Source organism: Lepus europaeus, chromosome 1 (genome assembly GCF_033115175.1).
Source record: "Lepus europaeus isolate LE1 chromosome 1, mLepTim1.pri, whole genome shotgun sequence".
Taxonomy (NCBI): domain Eukaryota; kingdom Metazoa; phylum Chordata; class Mammalia; order Lagomorpha; family Leporidae; genus Lepus; species Lepus europaeus.
In genome coordinates, this window is record NC_084827.1 from 104698523 (window position 1) to 104715448 (window position 16926).

Sequence of the window (16926 nt, forward strand, 5' to 3'; positions counted from 1 at the left end):
GCTTCACTGGCAGTCGGGACATCATCCCCACCAAACACAAACAGCTTTGTGGTGTTACTGGACTCTGTTGCTTCTGGACTTCCTAACAGCTACTGTGGCTGGAAATACCATCTTCCATCTCCAGCTGGCTTGAAGGCTGCACACTTTCTTCCAAATTAAGATTTTGCCACAGTGATGTACACATTTGTCATATCCAGCTGGACTACTATAATGCGTTCTAGTTGGTTCTCAATACACAAAATGACATAAACGCCACAGACAACAGTGTAATTTACTTGTTGGAAAAACTAGCCATCAAAATCAGATGTATGTTTTGGTCTCTGGATAGGTTCTGTGTCTGTCAAGTCTGCGAGGGGCCATTAACTTTATCATGAAAGACCAACTCATGTCGTAGAGTATAGCCAATCTATCTGATGCCCAGACTTTATACTAAAGATATAAACAATTGTTACATCAAAAGACCAAAGGGAAAGATGTCAAACTCATAACATGGTACACAGCTTTTGGCTTTTAGATTCAAGTTTATTTGCCTAGATGCTTTCAAACCAATTTTTTTTTTTTTTTTTTTTTTTACTTACAAACCTGAATAAGTCAGATTCAAATAGGAAGGCATTTATATACTTCACAACATCTTCATTCTTTGAGAAACAGTGAACATTTTTCTGTGCAAAGTACTTAGTTACAACGCTACCTTTAAAAGATCTACTGTTCTTTAACTAATATAAAAAATTACAACTAGCAATATGTTTTCCCCATGAATTATGTGTAAATTTTTATTCCCAAAGAATGCTGAAACTTTTATTGGAGAAAAATGGGGGTGGGTTAAGGTGTTAGGATGAGTGGTTAAGACACCATTTGATATGCTCACATCCTGTATTGGAATGCCTGGGCTTGAGCCTGCACTCTGCTTCCCATCCAGCTTCCTGTTAATGTACATTCAATGAGGCAGCAAGGAAGGGTTCAAGTATTTGGGTCTCTGCCACCCATGTGGGAGACTTAGCCTGCATTCCAGGATTCTGACTTAAGCTTGGCCTTGTCCTAACTGTTGCCAGCATTTGGCAAATGAATCAGTGGATAAGGACTCTCTCTTTCTGCATCTTTCTCTGATGCTCTTTCACATAAAAATAAGTGCATAAGTAAATAAATAAAATTTTAAAAATGAGAAAAAATACATGTATGTGTTATGTAATTTCCTCACTTGGTCCAAGACTAAATGTAAACTAGTACAACCATTATTGAAGACAGCATGGAGATTCCTCAGAAATCTGAAAATAGATCTACCATATGACCCAGCCATTCCACTCCTAGGAATTTACCCAGTGGAGATTAAATCAATATATGAAAGAGTTATCTGTACTTAGTTCATCAATTGATGTCCATCAATTGAAGACTGGATAAAGAAACTGTGGTATATATACACTATGGAGTACTACTCAGCCATAAAAAGAATGAAATTTTGTCTTTTCAAACAGAATGGATACAACTGGAGACCATTAGGCTTAGTGAAATAAACCAGTTCCCAAAAGACAAATATGCTTTCCCTGATTTATGGTAACTAATATGATATAAAAATATAATATATAATCAGTTGACATTTTGAGATTTGGTTATTGTTTATAGCCCATGTCTATACTCCTAAGGAACAGTGTTCTTTTTTTTTTTTTTTTGCTGAATTCTTTACTTAGTTGAGGGTTAAGCTTGTGATTATAAAGTCATTACAAAATTTAAAAGAAAAACAAGGAAGAGAAAGGAGGGTGGAAACAAGAGAGGGAGAGTGGGGAGGGAAGTATCATTATGTTCTCAAAACTGTATATGTGAAAAACATGACATTTCCCCTTTACATAAATAAAAAATAAAATATTAAAAAACACTAAATTGCATAGTGTAAAATATACAGCTGATACTGCTTCCAATATCTGACCTCTTTTTCTTTTTTTAAAAAGATTATTAATTTCAAAGGCAGAGTGAAAGAGAGAGATTTTTCATCTGCTGGTTTACCCCCTAAATGACTGCAACAGCCAATTCTGGGCCAGGCCAAAGCCAGGAGCCAAGAACTCCATCCTGGTCTCCTCCTTGGGTGGCAGAAGCGCAGGTACTAACGTCATCATCTTTGCTTTCCCAGGTAAGTTAGCAGGGAGCTGGATCAAAAGTGGAGCAGCTGGGACTTGAACTGGTGGTCTCACACAGGATGTTGACATCTTAAGTAGAGGCTTAAGTCCCTGTGACCTTTTAATAAAAAATTCAGCCCCTCTCATCTTTTTATTCCTAAAGGGCCAGATAATAACTACTTCAGATTTGGAAACCCTACAGGTTCTTTCCAAACCCACAGGAGTAAAGAGTCATGGTCAGTATGTATACAAACGACTATGACTGTGCTCAATAAAACTTCACTAACACCAAAAGCTGAAAATTCAAAGATCTAAAGATCATCTCTAGCTTGTAGGCCTGCAAACAGCTAGTACAGCCTGAGTTCAGCCCATGAGCCATAATTTGCTGACCTTTGTTCTGTGGAACTACATTAGATATGACATGAATTTAGCACTTTAGGGCCTCATGGTCTTAGCTCTACACTGTTCTTCCTGGAAGACCTTGAGCGATTTTTTTTTTTTTACCTGCCTCAGTTTTCTCATCTGTAAAACAGAGTTAGCAACATTAGGATCCTCAGTGGGTTATTTTGAACATGAACTGTGATAATACAATTCAAAAACTGTAGTCATTGCACATAGTAAGTGTTCAATAAACATCACCTATTAGTATACATCACTAAAGTTATTTATTTAATTTCAGTGAAAGGATAGAGTATTAACACTTCTGTGTTTCATTTTTCAAAATCCTGCATTGACTAGATATTTTCTCTTCCAAGAAGGAGAGAATCAGATTGTCCAAAAGATGTCAAAAGCCAGTTGGAATGGGGCAGATGTACAAGCAATGCCTGCTCTGCCAATCACCTAAAAGCCCAGGTCCATCTGGAATACCACCTACCCGATTTCTGTCTTCAGTGGTCAACAGTTCCTCCTCCACGCATTTATCTAAGACATCTCGAACCAGAAGGCTGTCCACCACCGTGGGCTGCAGGAGGTTCAGCAGTTGGAGGCATTCATCATGAGTGTTCTCGAATGATGGCGAGGGCAGGTCGGCGAGCTCAGGGTTCAGGTAGCGGGCTGCTAAAGAGTTGCCGGCTCTCTTCAGGGCCTCCACAAACTCGCGAGCCCAGCCCTGGGGCCAGACCTGCTTCTCCAAGGTGCTCAGGAGCAGTTCAACTGCTTGCACATTCCCAGAAGTGACGGCTGTCCTGTGGATCTGCTCCTTCACATCTGCAGGCAGAAAGGTCAGGTGGTCCAGGACAGGCTCCACCTGGATGCACATTTTCACTCTGGCCCGGAAGCATGAGATGAGATAGCGGAAATTCTTGTCTGCGGAATAACCGTTCGACATCTTCCGTCCTTGGAAAAGGGAGAGGATTCTCTCCACGAAACGGTGGACCTGCGCCTCTGTCAGCTGCCCTGCAGAAGCAGGCTCTGTCTGCAACGATGGCGAAGAAGTCCCGGGCAAGGCCCCTAGGCCAGCGCCCAGAACGCAGTCGCACCTGGACAGCCCGTCAGGTGGGCAGGTGGGCAGGTGGGCAGGTGGGCGGGGCCTGGGCCGCTGCTGCGGAGAGTTCGGGGCCGAGGGCGAGGACGAGGCTCCCTTGGACTCTGCGGGGCGCGCGGGGTCCCGGGCGACGCCTCTACACCCTGGGAGGGAGCTGCCTTGAGTCCTGCCTTCCGCAGGCGGTTTTTCTAATTGGCGAGATACTGGTTTCTGTTTCGATTCTCTTCCCGGGACATCGCGTAAGCCGTCTGCCCGGAGAAGTTGGTGTGATCGGGGCGGAGCCGCCTTTAAGTCGGCCGGGTGAAGACAGTCCTTGATGAGAGGAAACAGAAAAAGGAAAACGAATTCTCCCAGGAACCCAGTGAGACAAGCAGCACTCCCGCCGTGCTCCCCGGGCCGGTGTTTTGTCTTCCATGCAGCGTTCCGCCTCAGCCGTCACACCCCTTTGTCAGCTAAAATTTGAGGGCAGGGCAACTTGTGATTTCGGACTTTCCGAAAGAGAAGTGAAGAGAAAATGCTCCTTAACGTGAGCGGGAAGCAGTGTCCCTGCCGGCGCGCGGACACTGCGAGGGTCAGGGAGAGATGAAGCCAAGAACACTCCAGTCCGGAGTCCTGGGACCCTAGTACCCCAGGAAGAAGTCACCCCTGTGGTCTTCCTAATATAAACCTGACCTCCTGTGGCTTCCCAAGAACTAGCTTGTTCCCCAGGGCCTTTGGGGGTTGGCTATGAGAAAGTGAGTGCTGATAGGTAGTTAACTTTTCTGCCTCATGCTTAGGTGGCTGGCGTTTAAAGAGCTCTATCCTGGGACTGGCTTTAACCAATTCAGTCCAGGAGGAAGTCCAGAGTGAAAGGTTGGTGTTTCCCAGCTGCAACTTCCTCATATTCTTTAATAGGCAACTTTCTTTTAATAAAACAAAAAAAAATCTCCACAATTTTATTTTTGATTTAGCTGCCATTCTTTTCTTGGATTCAAGACAGCAAGTTTTGGCTGAAGCAGCTAGCAACTTAATTAGCAACTAATGTACCAACTTGTGGTAAACATCAACATTTGTTTATGTCAGGAGAGAGAGAGAAAAAAAAGGAACCCACGCTGTAAAATACCAGCTTGGTTTCAGTGCAGCAGCCCGGTAATTGTGAGTCTTTTTAAACTTGTGGCTCACTGAGGAGGTATCCTGTGGCTACTGATGGTGATGTGTACACAGCGTAATTAGAACCTCACCGCCAGAATTGTATGGATGAGGAGCATCATTTGGGGTCTCAAGAATGCATTGAGGAAAAGGAATCTGTTAGCAAAGTGCATTCAGTGAGCCTGGCTGTGTGGGGGAAGGTTAGTGACTCTGGACTAGGTAAGAGAAATACAGAGTCCCAGTGTTGACATGGGGGCGGACAAAATATCCACACTAGTGCTTCGTAGCATGTCATCTTATTTTATTCTCTCTCTTGCAAGGAACATATTTACAGCAACCAGTAAAATAATGTGCAGCTAGGAGGCTATTGACTATTTCTTCCTGGAATAGGAGTTTTATTTTGGTTGACTGTAGTAGATGATCTGTAAGAATTCCCTGTGAAAGTTTCTGAACTGAGTGGAACCTGGATCCTACAGGTAGACCAGATTTGTAATGTTCTTTTGTACTTCTTCTTTTTTAAATGTTTGTTTTATTTGTTTGAAAAGCCGAGTGACAGGGACAGAAGGAGAAAGACATCTTCCATCGCTGGGTCGCTCCCCAGATGGTTGCAAAGGCTGGGGCTGGACCAGACTGAAGCCAGGAATCTGACACTCCATCCAAGTTGCCCATGTAGGTAGCAGAGGCCCATCTTCTGCTGTTTTCCCAGGCCCATTAAAGGGGAGCTGGATCAGAAGCAGAGAAGTGTGGAATTGAACTGGTACTCCAATATGGGATTGCAGGCAGAGCCTTGATCTGCTGTGACAATACATAGTCCACTACTGTTCTTTTTCTGTTTCTTCATAGAACTCTAGTATTTCTTTACATAATTTGAATAATTGATCTTGTACTCAAGCAGCAAGAATCAAATTAAATGTTTCTACAGAAGTATTCAAATTATTAATTTTTGTTAATGGAACTACAGAAATCATTTTCATGTTATTGTGAAAATGTATCTCTCACTACCCCAGGTGTCTGTGAGTTTCATTCAGCTTATTAAAGTACAAACTCACCAGCCAAAACAACCAACCAACACAAAACCAGTCTCTTCCCTGGCATCTAACCTCTGTTTTTTAGTTTCAAATACTGGTGAATGAGAAAAGACTGCCGATTAAATATGGGGAAACAGTTTCACTTACTTAGTATGCAGAATTGCTGTGTTGGTGGAAAAAAGCTGAAAAGTAGGTATTTAATAAGTGTTTTATATTCAGAGTTTATCATTCATTCAATCATTTAAAAATATAAGTACGAACTACTTCCCATATGATCAACCTGTTCTAGATGCAGTTAATGAAATGAACGAAGACTCTACTTTTATGTAGTTAACATTCCAATGAGAGTGGGAAGACATAAATAATAACCTGAAAGAATATCAGATAAACTTAAGTGGATGAGGTCAGGAAAAGTGATATGAAGACATGGTAAGCCAGATAAAAGTGCACACTACAGTTTCACTGTGTGATTTTCCATGTAAACATCTGAGCCTAACCCTCACTGCTAGCATTGCATGCTGTCCATCAGTAACAACTAAGCGTCATCCTGCTGGATGAAGATAGAGTGACAAGGATTGAGCACCCATGAGAGGCCGTGAGGAGAAATAGAAAAACATCTGCCACAATCTTGTTAGGACCTCTTTCAAAACAGGGAGGTGAAGCAAGCAGAAGCCAAGCCTCAATTTCTCAAAACATACCCTTTGCTTCATCTATATTTCTGCATGCTAATTTATTTCCTGCTTCTCCTTTGAATGGATGTTTTCAAGTCAAGTTTCTTCTAATAACTTTCACTTTCATCTTCTTCATGGCTTTCTCAGGGTAAGTATCAGTTTTCTTTCTCCTTTGAGGTGGGGAATCCTGCTGATCAACATCTTTGCCATTTTTCTAGCCCTGCCAGTTTTTTTTTTTTTTTAACCCAGAGTAACATTTCAGTCTCCATTATCTTTAAGAATCACCCTTTTGTTGTCTATATACTAATTCAGAAATGATACATAATGAGTTCTCATTGTTTTCTAACTTTTCATTTGAATTTTCTACATTGAATAAGTAACTAACATAGCTGCCACTACAATTTAATGGCCAATAATACATATAGCAGTACTGTCTTTTTTTAAAAAGATTTATTTATTTACTTGAAAGTCAGAGTTACACAGAGAGAGGAGAGGCAAAGAGAGAGACAAAGAGAGGTCCTCCATCCTCTGGCTCTCCCCAATCCTCTGGCTTACTCTGCAATGGCTGGAGCTGCTCCGATCCGAAGCCGGGAGCCAGGAGCTTCCTCTGGGTCTCCCACACGAGTGCAGGGGCTGAAGGATTTGGGGTATCTTCTACTGCTTTCTTAGGCCATAGCAGAAAGCTGGATCGGAAGTGGAGCTGCCAGGTCTTGAACCGTCATCCATATGGGATGCCGGCGCTTCAGGCCAGGACATTTACCCACTGGGCCACAGTGCCGGCCCCAGTAATGTCTTTTAAAAAGAAAATGGTAATAAATTTAGTTTAATGAGAGCCCTAGAATTATAATTCTGTTCTTTGTTTACTAAATTGTATCAACAAAGACCTTATTTTGTGTAATATAAAGTGTTAGATGCTCAAAACCTAGCAGTCTAGAGTTGAGGGAAAGCATACCCTCTGAGTTCCCATCTCAGCCGTATTCCTTAGCTGCTGTCTTGTGATTAGGAAAGTTACCTCAAATGTATCAGTTGTAAAATGAGAAGAATGTCAGTATAATATCATAAGATTGTAAGATGGAATGTAAGCTTCTTACCACCAGGCCTGCAATGCTTATGTCCCACAAAGTGACTGCAACCCAGTGTCCTCATAAAAACAATGACTGAGAGATGGTATCAGTCCTCAAGCAATGCACAATTTATAAAGGAAATACTTTAGTATGTACTTATTCTCTGTAATAACTAGTATTTAGTCAAGTTCACTTTTTTCATGAAATCAATAGACTAATTTAGCAGGAAAAGTTTATTAAAAGAATATTATCACAGCTTTACATTTGAAAAACATTATTAGGCCCAAAACAGAAAAATAAATTAAATCTACTAGATTTTGATACTCATTTCCCAATTATTTACAGCAATTCCATTAAAATTTTGGTTCTGGATTCAAGACGGTCTTATAGAGAAGCCCAATATTTGCCTCATCTTTCTCTAAGAAAACCCAGACAAGTTAGGTGAGTAGCCAAGGAAGAGCACCTGAGGCAGTAGAACAGTGAGAACACAGCAGGATGCTGATAACAGGTGTGGCATCATAAGAAAGAGAAAGGGGAGCAAAGCCTGCCAAGCCCACAGCCCAGGGCATTCCCTGTTGCAGGGGAAAAGGGGAGCAGGAGAGCATATGGAAGTGTACTAACAAAAGATCACTGTAGAAATTAAGAGTGGGAATATGAGAGGGAGTGGGGAGGTCGGGTGAGGGGGAAGTGCCCCTATGTTCCTATGATGGTATAAAGGAAATATATGAAACTTGTATAACTTACATAAAATATATGTTAAAAAGAAAAATAAACAATACGTTAACGATCACATATAACAACATAAAAAAAAAAGATCATATGGATCATAGATTTGGCCATAACACAAGTTTCAACAGATGTAAAAAAAAAAAAAGTGAAATCATGTCATCTATCTTTTTTGTCTACAATGGAAGAAAGGTGGAAATTAACCGCAAGGAAACTTTAGAATTCTATGATTAAATGAAGACTTGACAACAAGCTTCTGAATAAACAGTGGGTCATAGAGAAGGCCAAAAAGGAAATAGAAAAATTTACTTGAAAACAATGAAAATGGAGACACAGCATATCAAAACTTATGGGAGGGGTCCACACAGTGGCGGTGGCATAGCCGGTGAGGCCGCTGCCTGCAGTGCCAGCATTCCATATGGCACTGGTTCTGCCCCGGCTGCTCCACTTCTGACTGAGCTCTCTGCTGTGGCCTGGGAAAGCAGTGGAAGATGGCCCAAATCCTTGGGCCCCTGCACCCATGTGGGAGACCCAGAGATGCTCCTGGCTCCTGGTTTTGGATCGGCACAGCTCCAGCTGTTGCGGCCAACTGGGGAGTGAACCAGTGGATGGAAGACCTGCCTCTCCTTTTATCCCTGTGTAACTCTTTCAAGTAAATAAATAAATCTTAAAAAAAAAAAACTTATAGGATACAGAAAAAGCAGTGTTACAAGGAAAATTATATCAGTGAGTGCCTTCATAAAAAATGGAAAAGTGTCAATTAAATAATCTAATGATGCAGCTCAAGGATCCAGAAAAACAAGAACAAACTAAACCCCAAATCAGTAGAAGGAAAGAAATAACAAAAGCTAGAGAAGAAATAAACAAAATGACAAATTTAAAAACAATACAAAAGATTGATGAAATGAAGAGCTATTTTGTTGAGAAAATAAACAGAATTCTTAAACCGTTAGCCAGACTAACCAAGAAAGAAAAACTCAAATCAATAAAATCAGAGATGAAAAGGGAGATATTACAACTGATATCAGAAAAACACAAAGACTCATTAGAACTATTATGAACAACTGTATGCTGAGAAATTAAAAAATGTAGAATAAATGAATATATTTATGGAGATATATAATTTACCAAAATTGAGGCATGAAGACATAGAAAACCTCAATAGACTAATAACAAAGGTTAAGGTAGAATCACCACTAGAGTCTCCCAACAAAAAAAAGTCTGGGACTGGATGGCTTCACTGCTGGATTCTACCAAGATTTTTAAAAATTTTGATTTTAATTAGTTATTTAACAGATTCAATGTGATTTGCAGATATAAGTCTTTTTTAAAAGATTTATTTATTTTATTTGAAAGTCAGAGTTACACAGAGGAGAGGCAGAGAGAGAGAGAGACAGAGACAGAGACAGAGAGAGATCTTCCATCTGATGGTTCACTCCCCAGTTGGCTGCTACAGCCAGAGCTGTGCTGATCTGAAGCCAGGAGCCAGAAGTTTCCTCTGGATCCCCCACGTGGGTGCAGAGACCCAAGCACTTGGGCCATCCACCACTACTTACCCAGGCCACAGCAGAGAGCTGGATCAGAAGTGGAGCACCCGGGCCTCGAACTGTCGCCCATATGGGAATCCGGCACATCAGGCCAGGGCGTTAATCCGCTGCACCACAGCACCGGTCCCTGCAGATATAATTCTAAGAACATAATCATATTCCTTTCCTTCCTATCTCCCCCTCACAACCTCTCACCCTCATTCCTTTGAGGAATAACTAGCACCAATTCTTCTCAAACTATTCCAAATAATTGAAAGGAAAGGGACCCTTCCAAATTCATTCTGTGAATCCAACATTACCTTAATTCCAAAACCAGTTAAAGATACAACAAAAAAGAAGATATGCAAACCAATATCTCTGATGAATGCAGATGCAAAAATTCTCAATAAAATACTAGCAACTTGAGTCAAACAGCACACCGAAGAGATCAAGCCCTGACCAAGAAGGATTTGTTCTAGGGCTGCAGGGATGGTTCAACATACATGAATCAATAAATGTGGTACCTTAGATCAGCAAAATGAAGGATACAAACTGTATTATTAACCTGAAGAACTAAAAATGGATCCACCACATGACTCAGCTATTGTACTTCTGGAAATGTATCCAAAGGAAGTGAGGTCAGCATATGACAGAGATATCTGCACTCACACCCATATTTATAGCAATTCAAAATAGCAAAGATGTGTAATCAACCTAGATGTCCATCAACTGATGAGTACATAAAGAAAATGTGTTATATATCTGTACACAATGTAATATTAGTCAGCCATAAAAAGAATGAAATCCTGACATTTGCAACAAACTGGATGGAACTGGGACTCATTATGCTAATTGAAATAAGCTGAGCACAGAAAGACAAATATCACATGTTTTCTCTTCCATGTGGAAGCTGTAAAAATTGTGAAACTGTAATATTACTTGGTATATAAATAGTTACAAATATTTTCACTGAATTATACCATCTACATGACAATGTTCCCTTCATTCCTCACTTTATTATCATTGTGATCACATACCACATTATGTGATATTAGTATCTGTGTTTTCAAGAAAAAGCAGCGTACATGTACATGCAAAAAATAAAATTCTGGTTTCTAAACATCCCCTTTTCAAATGATTACTCCATGGTATAAGTTCTTTCAAAAGTAATTCCGTGCACATGATTTTTTAAAAACATTACAATTTACCTCAAAGGCATAAATTGTACTTATTTTACTTTATTTTAAAGCAAATGCTTAAGAGCAACTACAGATATATGTAATAAGATTATCACCGTCTTTACCCTGCAAACATGGCTACATTTTGGTGGCAGACACTTTGGGTTAGACGTCCAAGCCCATGGCCATCATGATTGAAAGGTGTCTGTTTTAATCACTTGCTAGTCACCCCATACAGATTGTTAGTCATTTTTATTCTACACCTGCTCATGTTATAACTGACAATGTCTTGGAGCACAGGTAGGAGGGCTATAGAATGAGCTATTGAAATCAAATATTGAGATAAGTTGAAGAAAAATTTCCAATGTCTAAATCACAAAATGGTTAAATTAAGATTTAAAAAAATAAAAAAATTCACTACCACAAAAATATTTTTCATTGTTATTGCATTAGGTTTTATAAATTACTTTTAAAATCTTCTATATAATTCTTTACTTTTAGTTTTTGTTTGTATTTTATGATATTAAAATTTTATATGTGCAGATTTTCTAAATAAATGCATATACATTTATTGGGGTTTACATTCTTTTTTTAAAGATTTATTTATTTTACTTGAAAGTCAGAGTTACACAGAGAGAGAAGGAGGAGTAAAGAGAGAGAGAAAGGGAGAGAGAGAGAAGTCTTCCATCTGATGGTTCACTCCCCAGTTGGCGTCAACGGCCAGAGCTGTGCTGATCCAAAGTCAGAAGCAGGAGCTTCCTCCAAGTCTTCCCACGTGGGTGCAGGAGCCCAAGGACTTGGGCCATCTTCCACTGCATTCCCAAGCCACTGCAGAGAGCTGGATCAGAAATGGAGCAGCTGGGACTCTAACCGGTGCCCCTATGGCTTTACCCTCTACGCCACAATGCCGACCCCTACGTTCTTGTTTTTTAAAAGATTTATTTACTTATAATCTGAAAGAGTTACAGAGAGGCAGAGGCAGACAGAAAGAGAGAAGTCTTTTATCTTCTGGTTCACTCCCCAAATGGCTAAAATGGCCAGAGCTGGGCCAGTCCGAAGCCAGGAGATAGGAGCTTCCTTGGGGCCTCCCATGCAGGTACAGGAGCCCAAGGACTTGGGCTATCTTCCACTGTTTTTCCAGGCCATAGCAGAGAGCTGGATTGGAAGTGGAGCAGCCAGGACTTTAACTGGTGCCCGTTTGGGCTGCCAGCACTGCAGGTGTTGCCTTTACCGCTACGCCACAGTGCCAGCCCCCATGTTCATATATTTTAATGTTAGGGGCCAAACAACATCCTGATTGGTAATAGTAAAGCAATGGCATAGGTAATGAAGCCATTTTATTTGAATATTAAGATAAAAAGATAACTCAGATAATGTTAGAAAAGTTATTTTCCAATTGCTGTACCTCCATGAATATATATACTAACATGGAAGAGTATACTTAATGGAAACTACCAAAGCATGGCTAACCATTGCATTAGAATCTCCAAAAGTTGTACTCATGAAATTTTTATTTATTAAATAAAGGCTTTCTATAGAAAATAATTCCATGAGATAAGCCTAGTATTATGACACCGTATAGATGAAGAAGCTGAAAAAGAGACTGGGTAATCTTCCCAGAGTCACATAATAAACCAAGAACCTAGACTCCGCCCCCCCCCCCCAAAAAAAAAGAATCTCCATGCCTGCAATTTTAGTTTCAATTCTTTTTCCTTTCAATTCCACTTACAATCCCACTCTCCAACCAGAGGTAAGAAGTAAGATAAGAGTCTCTGGCATCTAGGGCTGACTGAGGATACAGTTGGTGTTCAGTTTTGGTTGCAGCTGTGTTTTGTAAAGTTGTCATGTACACTGAACTAGTGACTGCTGAAATTCTGTTCCCAGGGGAAATATGGGGTGGGATCATGTTCTTCTGAGGCTCTGGTCATATTTTTGTCAATGTAAATTTATAATCTCATTTTGTGTGCAATTCTGTTTAAAGATATTTGATTTAAGATATACTCCTTGTATTGCTGACTCATTAACATTGAATTTGCCACCAGCAGCACTATAACTTACTCTTGAGTAAAGCTTATTTACCACACTTATTGTCTCTGTAAGCCACATCATAGCTTTCGTGCACTTAGGAACATTAGATAGCACTTTAGCTAGCATTAAGCTTAGGGCCCATTTAAAACAATGAAATCACCAATCGAAGCACAAAAATGTGAAATTCTGGGACTAGACATATTACAAAAGGACATTTGTTTATTGTGTGAGACTTGAAATAGGAAGGTGAAGCACTGCATTCCTGGACTGCCGTTGGAAATGTGCTTCCGGTGATTCAAACGTTTAGTTGCTGTGTATATGTCAGCACATGACTATAAAAGTGATGCAAGTATTGATCTGAGGATTACAAATACATTTTTAGCAAGTAATTGAATTCATAAATACAAAATTCATGTATAGGTGAGTATCAGTTATGTTATGGTTTGAATGTTTGTGGCCCCTCTAAAATTCATGTTGAAATTTAATCCCAAATGAAACCAGAATTGTGACACAATAAATTTTTCATTTTTTAAACTACCCAGTCCTAGAAATTTTGTTATAACAGCAGGAGCAGACTGAGGCCAACAGTATGCATAGTTTCTTGGTCTAAGAGAATTTGGAAAACTGGATTGTGTTTTGTAAACATATTACTGAATTAACCATAGTTCAGTTGGAGTTGGCTAAAACTATGACTTAAATGAACACACAGGGACAGGCCTGGTGGCACAGCAGGTTAAGTTGCCACTTGGGACACTTGCATCCCATTTTAGAGTTCCTGGTTCAAGTCCTGGCTACTCTGCTTCCTATCCAGTTTCCTGCTAATGTACATCCATGGAAGCAATGGATGATGCCTGAGTACTTGTACCTTCCACCCATGTGGGAAACCTGGGTAGAGTTTCAGGTTCCTGGCTTAGCCTGGCCCAGCCCAAGCTATTGTGGGCCTTTGGGAGAATGAATGAGTCCATAGCAGATCTCTCTCTCTCACTCTCCCCCCACCCCCAGTCAATCGGTCTTTCAAAAAATAACAAAAAGCATTTAAAAGCCAAATGGATGCAGATTTTTAGCAATTCATTAAGAGCTGTGCTGTCGTTTGGAACATTTATTTGCCTAGTCCACTGAGCTGGGCGTTGTCACATACCTGCTTATGTATTAATCAGCTTTCAGCTTTTCATCACTGTAACAAAAGACATGAAATAGGTTAATAATAAGGAGATATATTTACCCCACAGTTTTGGAGGCTGAAATTCCCAACAGTATGGTGCAGGCTCTGACATGGCTCCTCCGGAAGAAATCACATCTTGAAACCGGGAAGCCATTAAGGAACTGAGCGGAAGGAGGGAGATGGAGAATGGAGGTTGGAGGCAGATGTGGACAGAGAGGGGTGGAGGAAGGCTCATGATTTTATAGCCACCCTTTTTGACGCCTCCTAAGGTGTCACATGAGACCTAACCTATCCCTTTTGAGGGCAAGGCCCCCAATAACCTAAGACTTCCCACTATGCTCCGCCTCTTAAAGTTTTGGCCCACATCAAAACCAGCCACATTCCTATGCTGTGGCGCAGGAGCTTAATTCTCTGCCTGTGGTACCGGCATACCACATGGGCATGGGTTCGAGTCCCAGCTGCTCCTCTTCCAATCTAGTTCTCTGCTAAGCCCTGGGAAAGCAATAGAAGATGGTCCAAGTCCTTGGGACCCTGCACCTGCATGGGAGACATGAAAGAAGCTCCTGGCTTCGGATTGGCATAGCTCTGGCCACTGTGGAGCTGTATATATATGCATATATATATATATATATATATATACATGTATACTTATAGAATATAAATAATAATATATAATATATGTATTCATATATATGGAATCTAAGAGGGCTCTAATGGGGCAATATGAGTTGCTTTTGCCCCATCATTTTCTTATTTTTTATTTATTTATTTTTGACAGGCAGAGTAAGACAATGTGAGAGAGATAGAGAGAAGGGTCTTCCTTCCGTTGTTTCACCCCCCAAATGGCTGCTACGGCCAGCATGCTGTGCCGATCTGAAGCCAGGAGCCAGGTGCTTCTTCCTGGTCTCCCAAGTGGGTGCAGGGCCCAAGCACTTGGGCCATCCTTCACTGCCTTCCTGGGCCACAGCAGAGAGCTGGCCTGGAAGAGGGGCAACTGGGACAGAATCCAGCACCCCGACCGGGACTAGAACCCAGTGTGCTGGCGCTGCAGGCGGAGGATTAGTCTAGTGAGCCATGGCGCCAGCCATGCCCCATCATTTTCTAGTAGAATCAAATATTAGAAAAACTGGACAGTCTTTGGAACCTGTACACCATTTTGTTGAGGAAGGAAAAGGGACTTCAGGTATATATATTTTTAAAGATTTATTTTATTCATTTGAAAGAGTTACAGAGAGAGGTAGAGACAGAGAGAGAGGTCTTCCTTCTTCTGGTTCACTCCCCAGATGGCTGCAAAAGCCGGAGCTGTGTCAATCCAAAGCCAGGAGCCATGAGCTCCTTCTGGGTCTCCCACATGGGTGCAGGGGCCCAAGGACTTGAGCCATCTTCTACTGCTTTCCCAGGACATAGCAGAGAGCTGGATCAGAAGAGCAGCCGGGACTAGAACCGGCACCCAGATGGGATGCCAGCGTTTCAGGTCAGGGCTTGAACCAGCTGTGCCACAGCGCCGGCCCCAAGGGACTTCAGGTATATTAAAATGATACTGTTAGGAGTGAAAGAATAAATGAGTAAAGTCATTAAATGAATTAAAAGATGACACACTTATTTATTGAGGTCACAGATTACACTTTTTATAATGTAAAATTGTATTGAAGCTTTTTTTTTTTTTTTTTTTTTTTGACAGGCAGAGTTAGACAGTGAGAGAGAGAGAGAGGCAGACATAAAGGTCTTCCTTCTGTTGCTTCACTCCCCAAATGGCCGTAATGGCCGGCACGCTGCGTCGATCTGAAGCCAGGAGCCAGGTGCTTCCTCTTGGTCTCCCATGCGGGTGCAGGGCCCACTTGGGCCATCCTCCACTGCACTCCCAGGCCACAGCAGAGAGCTGGATTGGAAGAGGAGCAACCGGGACAGAACCTGGCGTCCCATCTGGGACTAGAACCCGGGTACCGGGGCCGCAGGTAGAGGATTAGCCTAGTGAGCCGTGGCGCCGGCCATATTGAAGCTTTAAAAAATATGTCCTGAGTACTCCTAAATGAATTCAATTTTCCCTCCTCTGAATTCCTAATTAATGGGTTGTGAGTTGTTTTTCTTTGTGTATTTATGTTATAGATTCAACAGCTGAATCAGAGTTTATATAGCCTTTTTTAATGCTCAAAATTCATTAAAATTTTTGAAACTTATCCAGCACAGATGAATTTTACTTCATTCATCCTTTCTCAAATGCAGTAAAAACCTCAAGAGGAACATGTTTATTCCAGGTGGGATATTGTTCTCTTTTTACTTATATAGTGTTGCAAATTATTTTATGAAATATTTCACAATAGGGGCCTGTGCTGTGGTATAGCGAGTAAAGCAGCCACCTGCAGTGCTGGCAGCCCTTATAGGTGTCGGTTCAAGTCCTAGCTGCTCTTCTTCTGATCCAGCTCTCTGCTATGGTCTGGGAAAGCAGTGGAAGATGACCCAAGTGCTTGGACCCCTGCACCTGCGTGGAAGACCCAGAAAAAGCTCTTGGATCCTGGCTTCAGATACTCCCAATTCCATCCATTGGGACTATTTGGGGAGTAAACCAGCAGATGGAAGATATATATCTCTCTCTCTGCCTCTGTAACTCTGCCTTGCAAGTAAATAAATGTATCTTTAAAAAATACTTCACAATAAAGAATTTATGATTTTAACGGACAGACAAATGTAAATAAAGCAGCATGCATAAATTGTGAATACTCTATAATATTCATTTCAAAAATTCTTTACTCATGTCAGGATCTGACTGATTATGTACTCTTAAGTGTGCTCCATTCACTTCTTTGGGAATTAAGAACGTTTACGT

General features: G+C 41.1%; 1 protein-coding gene across 2 annotated transcripts in view; it reads right to left on the reverse strand.

The window, feature by feature from the left end:
- The window catches only part of IFIH1 (interferon induced with helicase C domain 1), a 60425-nt gene extending 56141 nt beyond the window's left edge, over positions 1–4284 (reverse strand). For both annotated transcript variants that reach the window (XM_062187441.1, XM_062187432.1), the window contains exon 1: positions 2983–4284. In XM_062187441.1, the coding sequence (XP_062043425.1) occupies positions 2983–3435 (453 nt within the window). In that variant the 5' untranslated portion in view covers positions 3436–4284. The remainder of the gene's footprint in view (positions 1–2982) is intronic.
- Positions 4285–16926: the final 12642 nt, after the last annotated feature.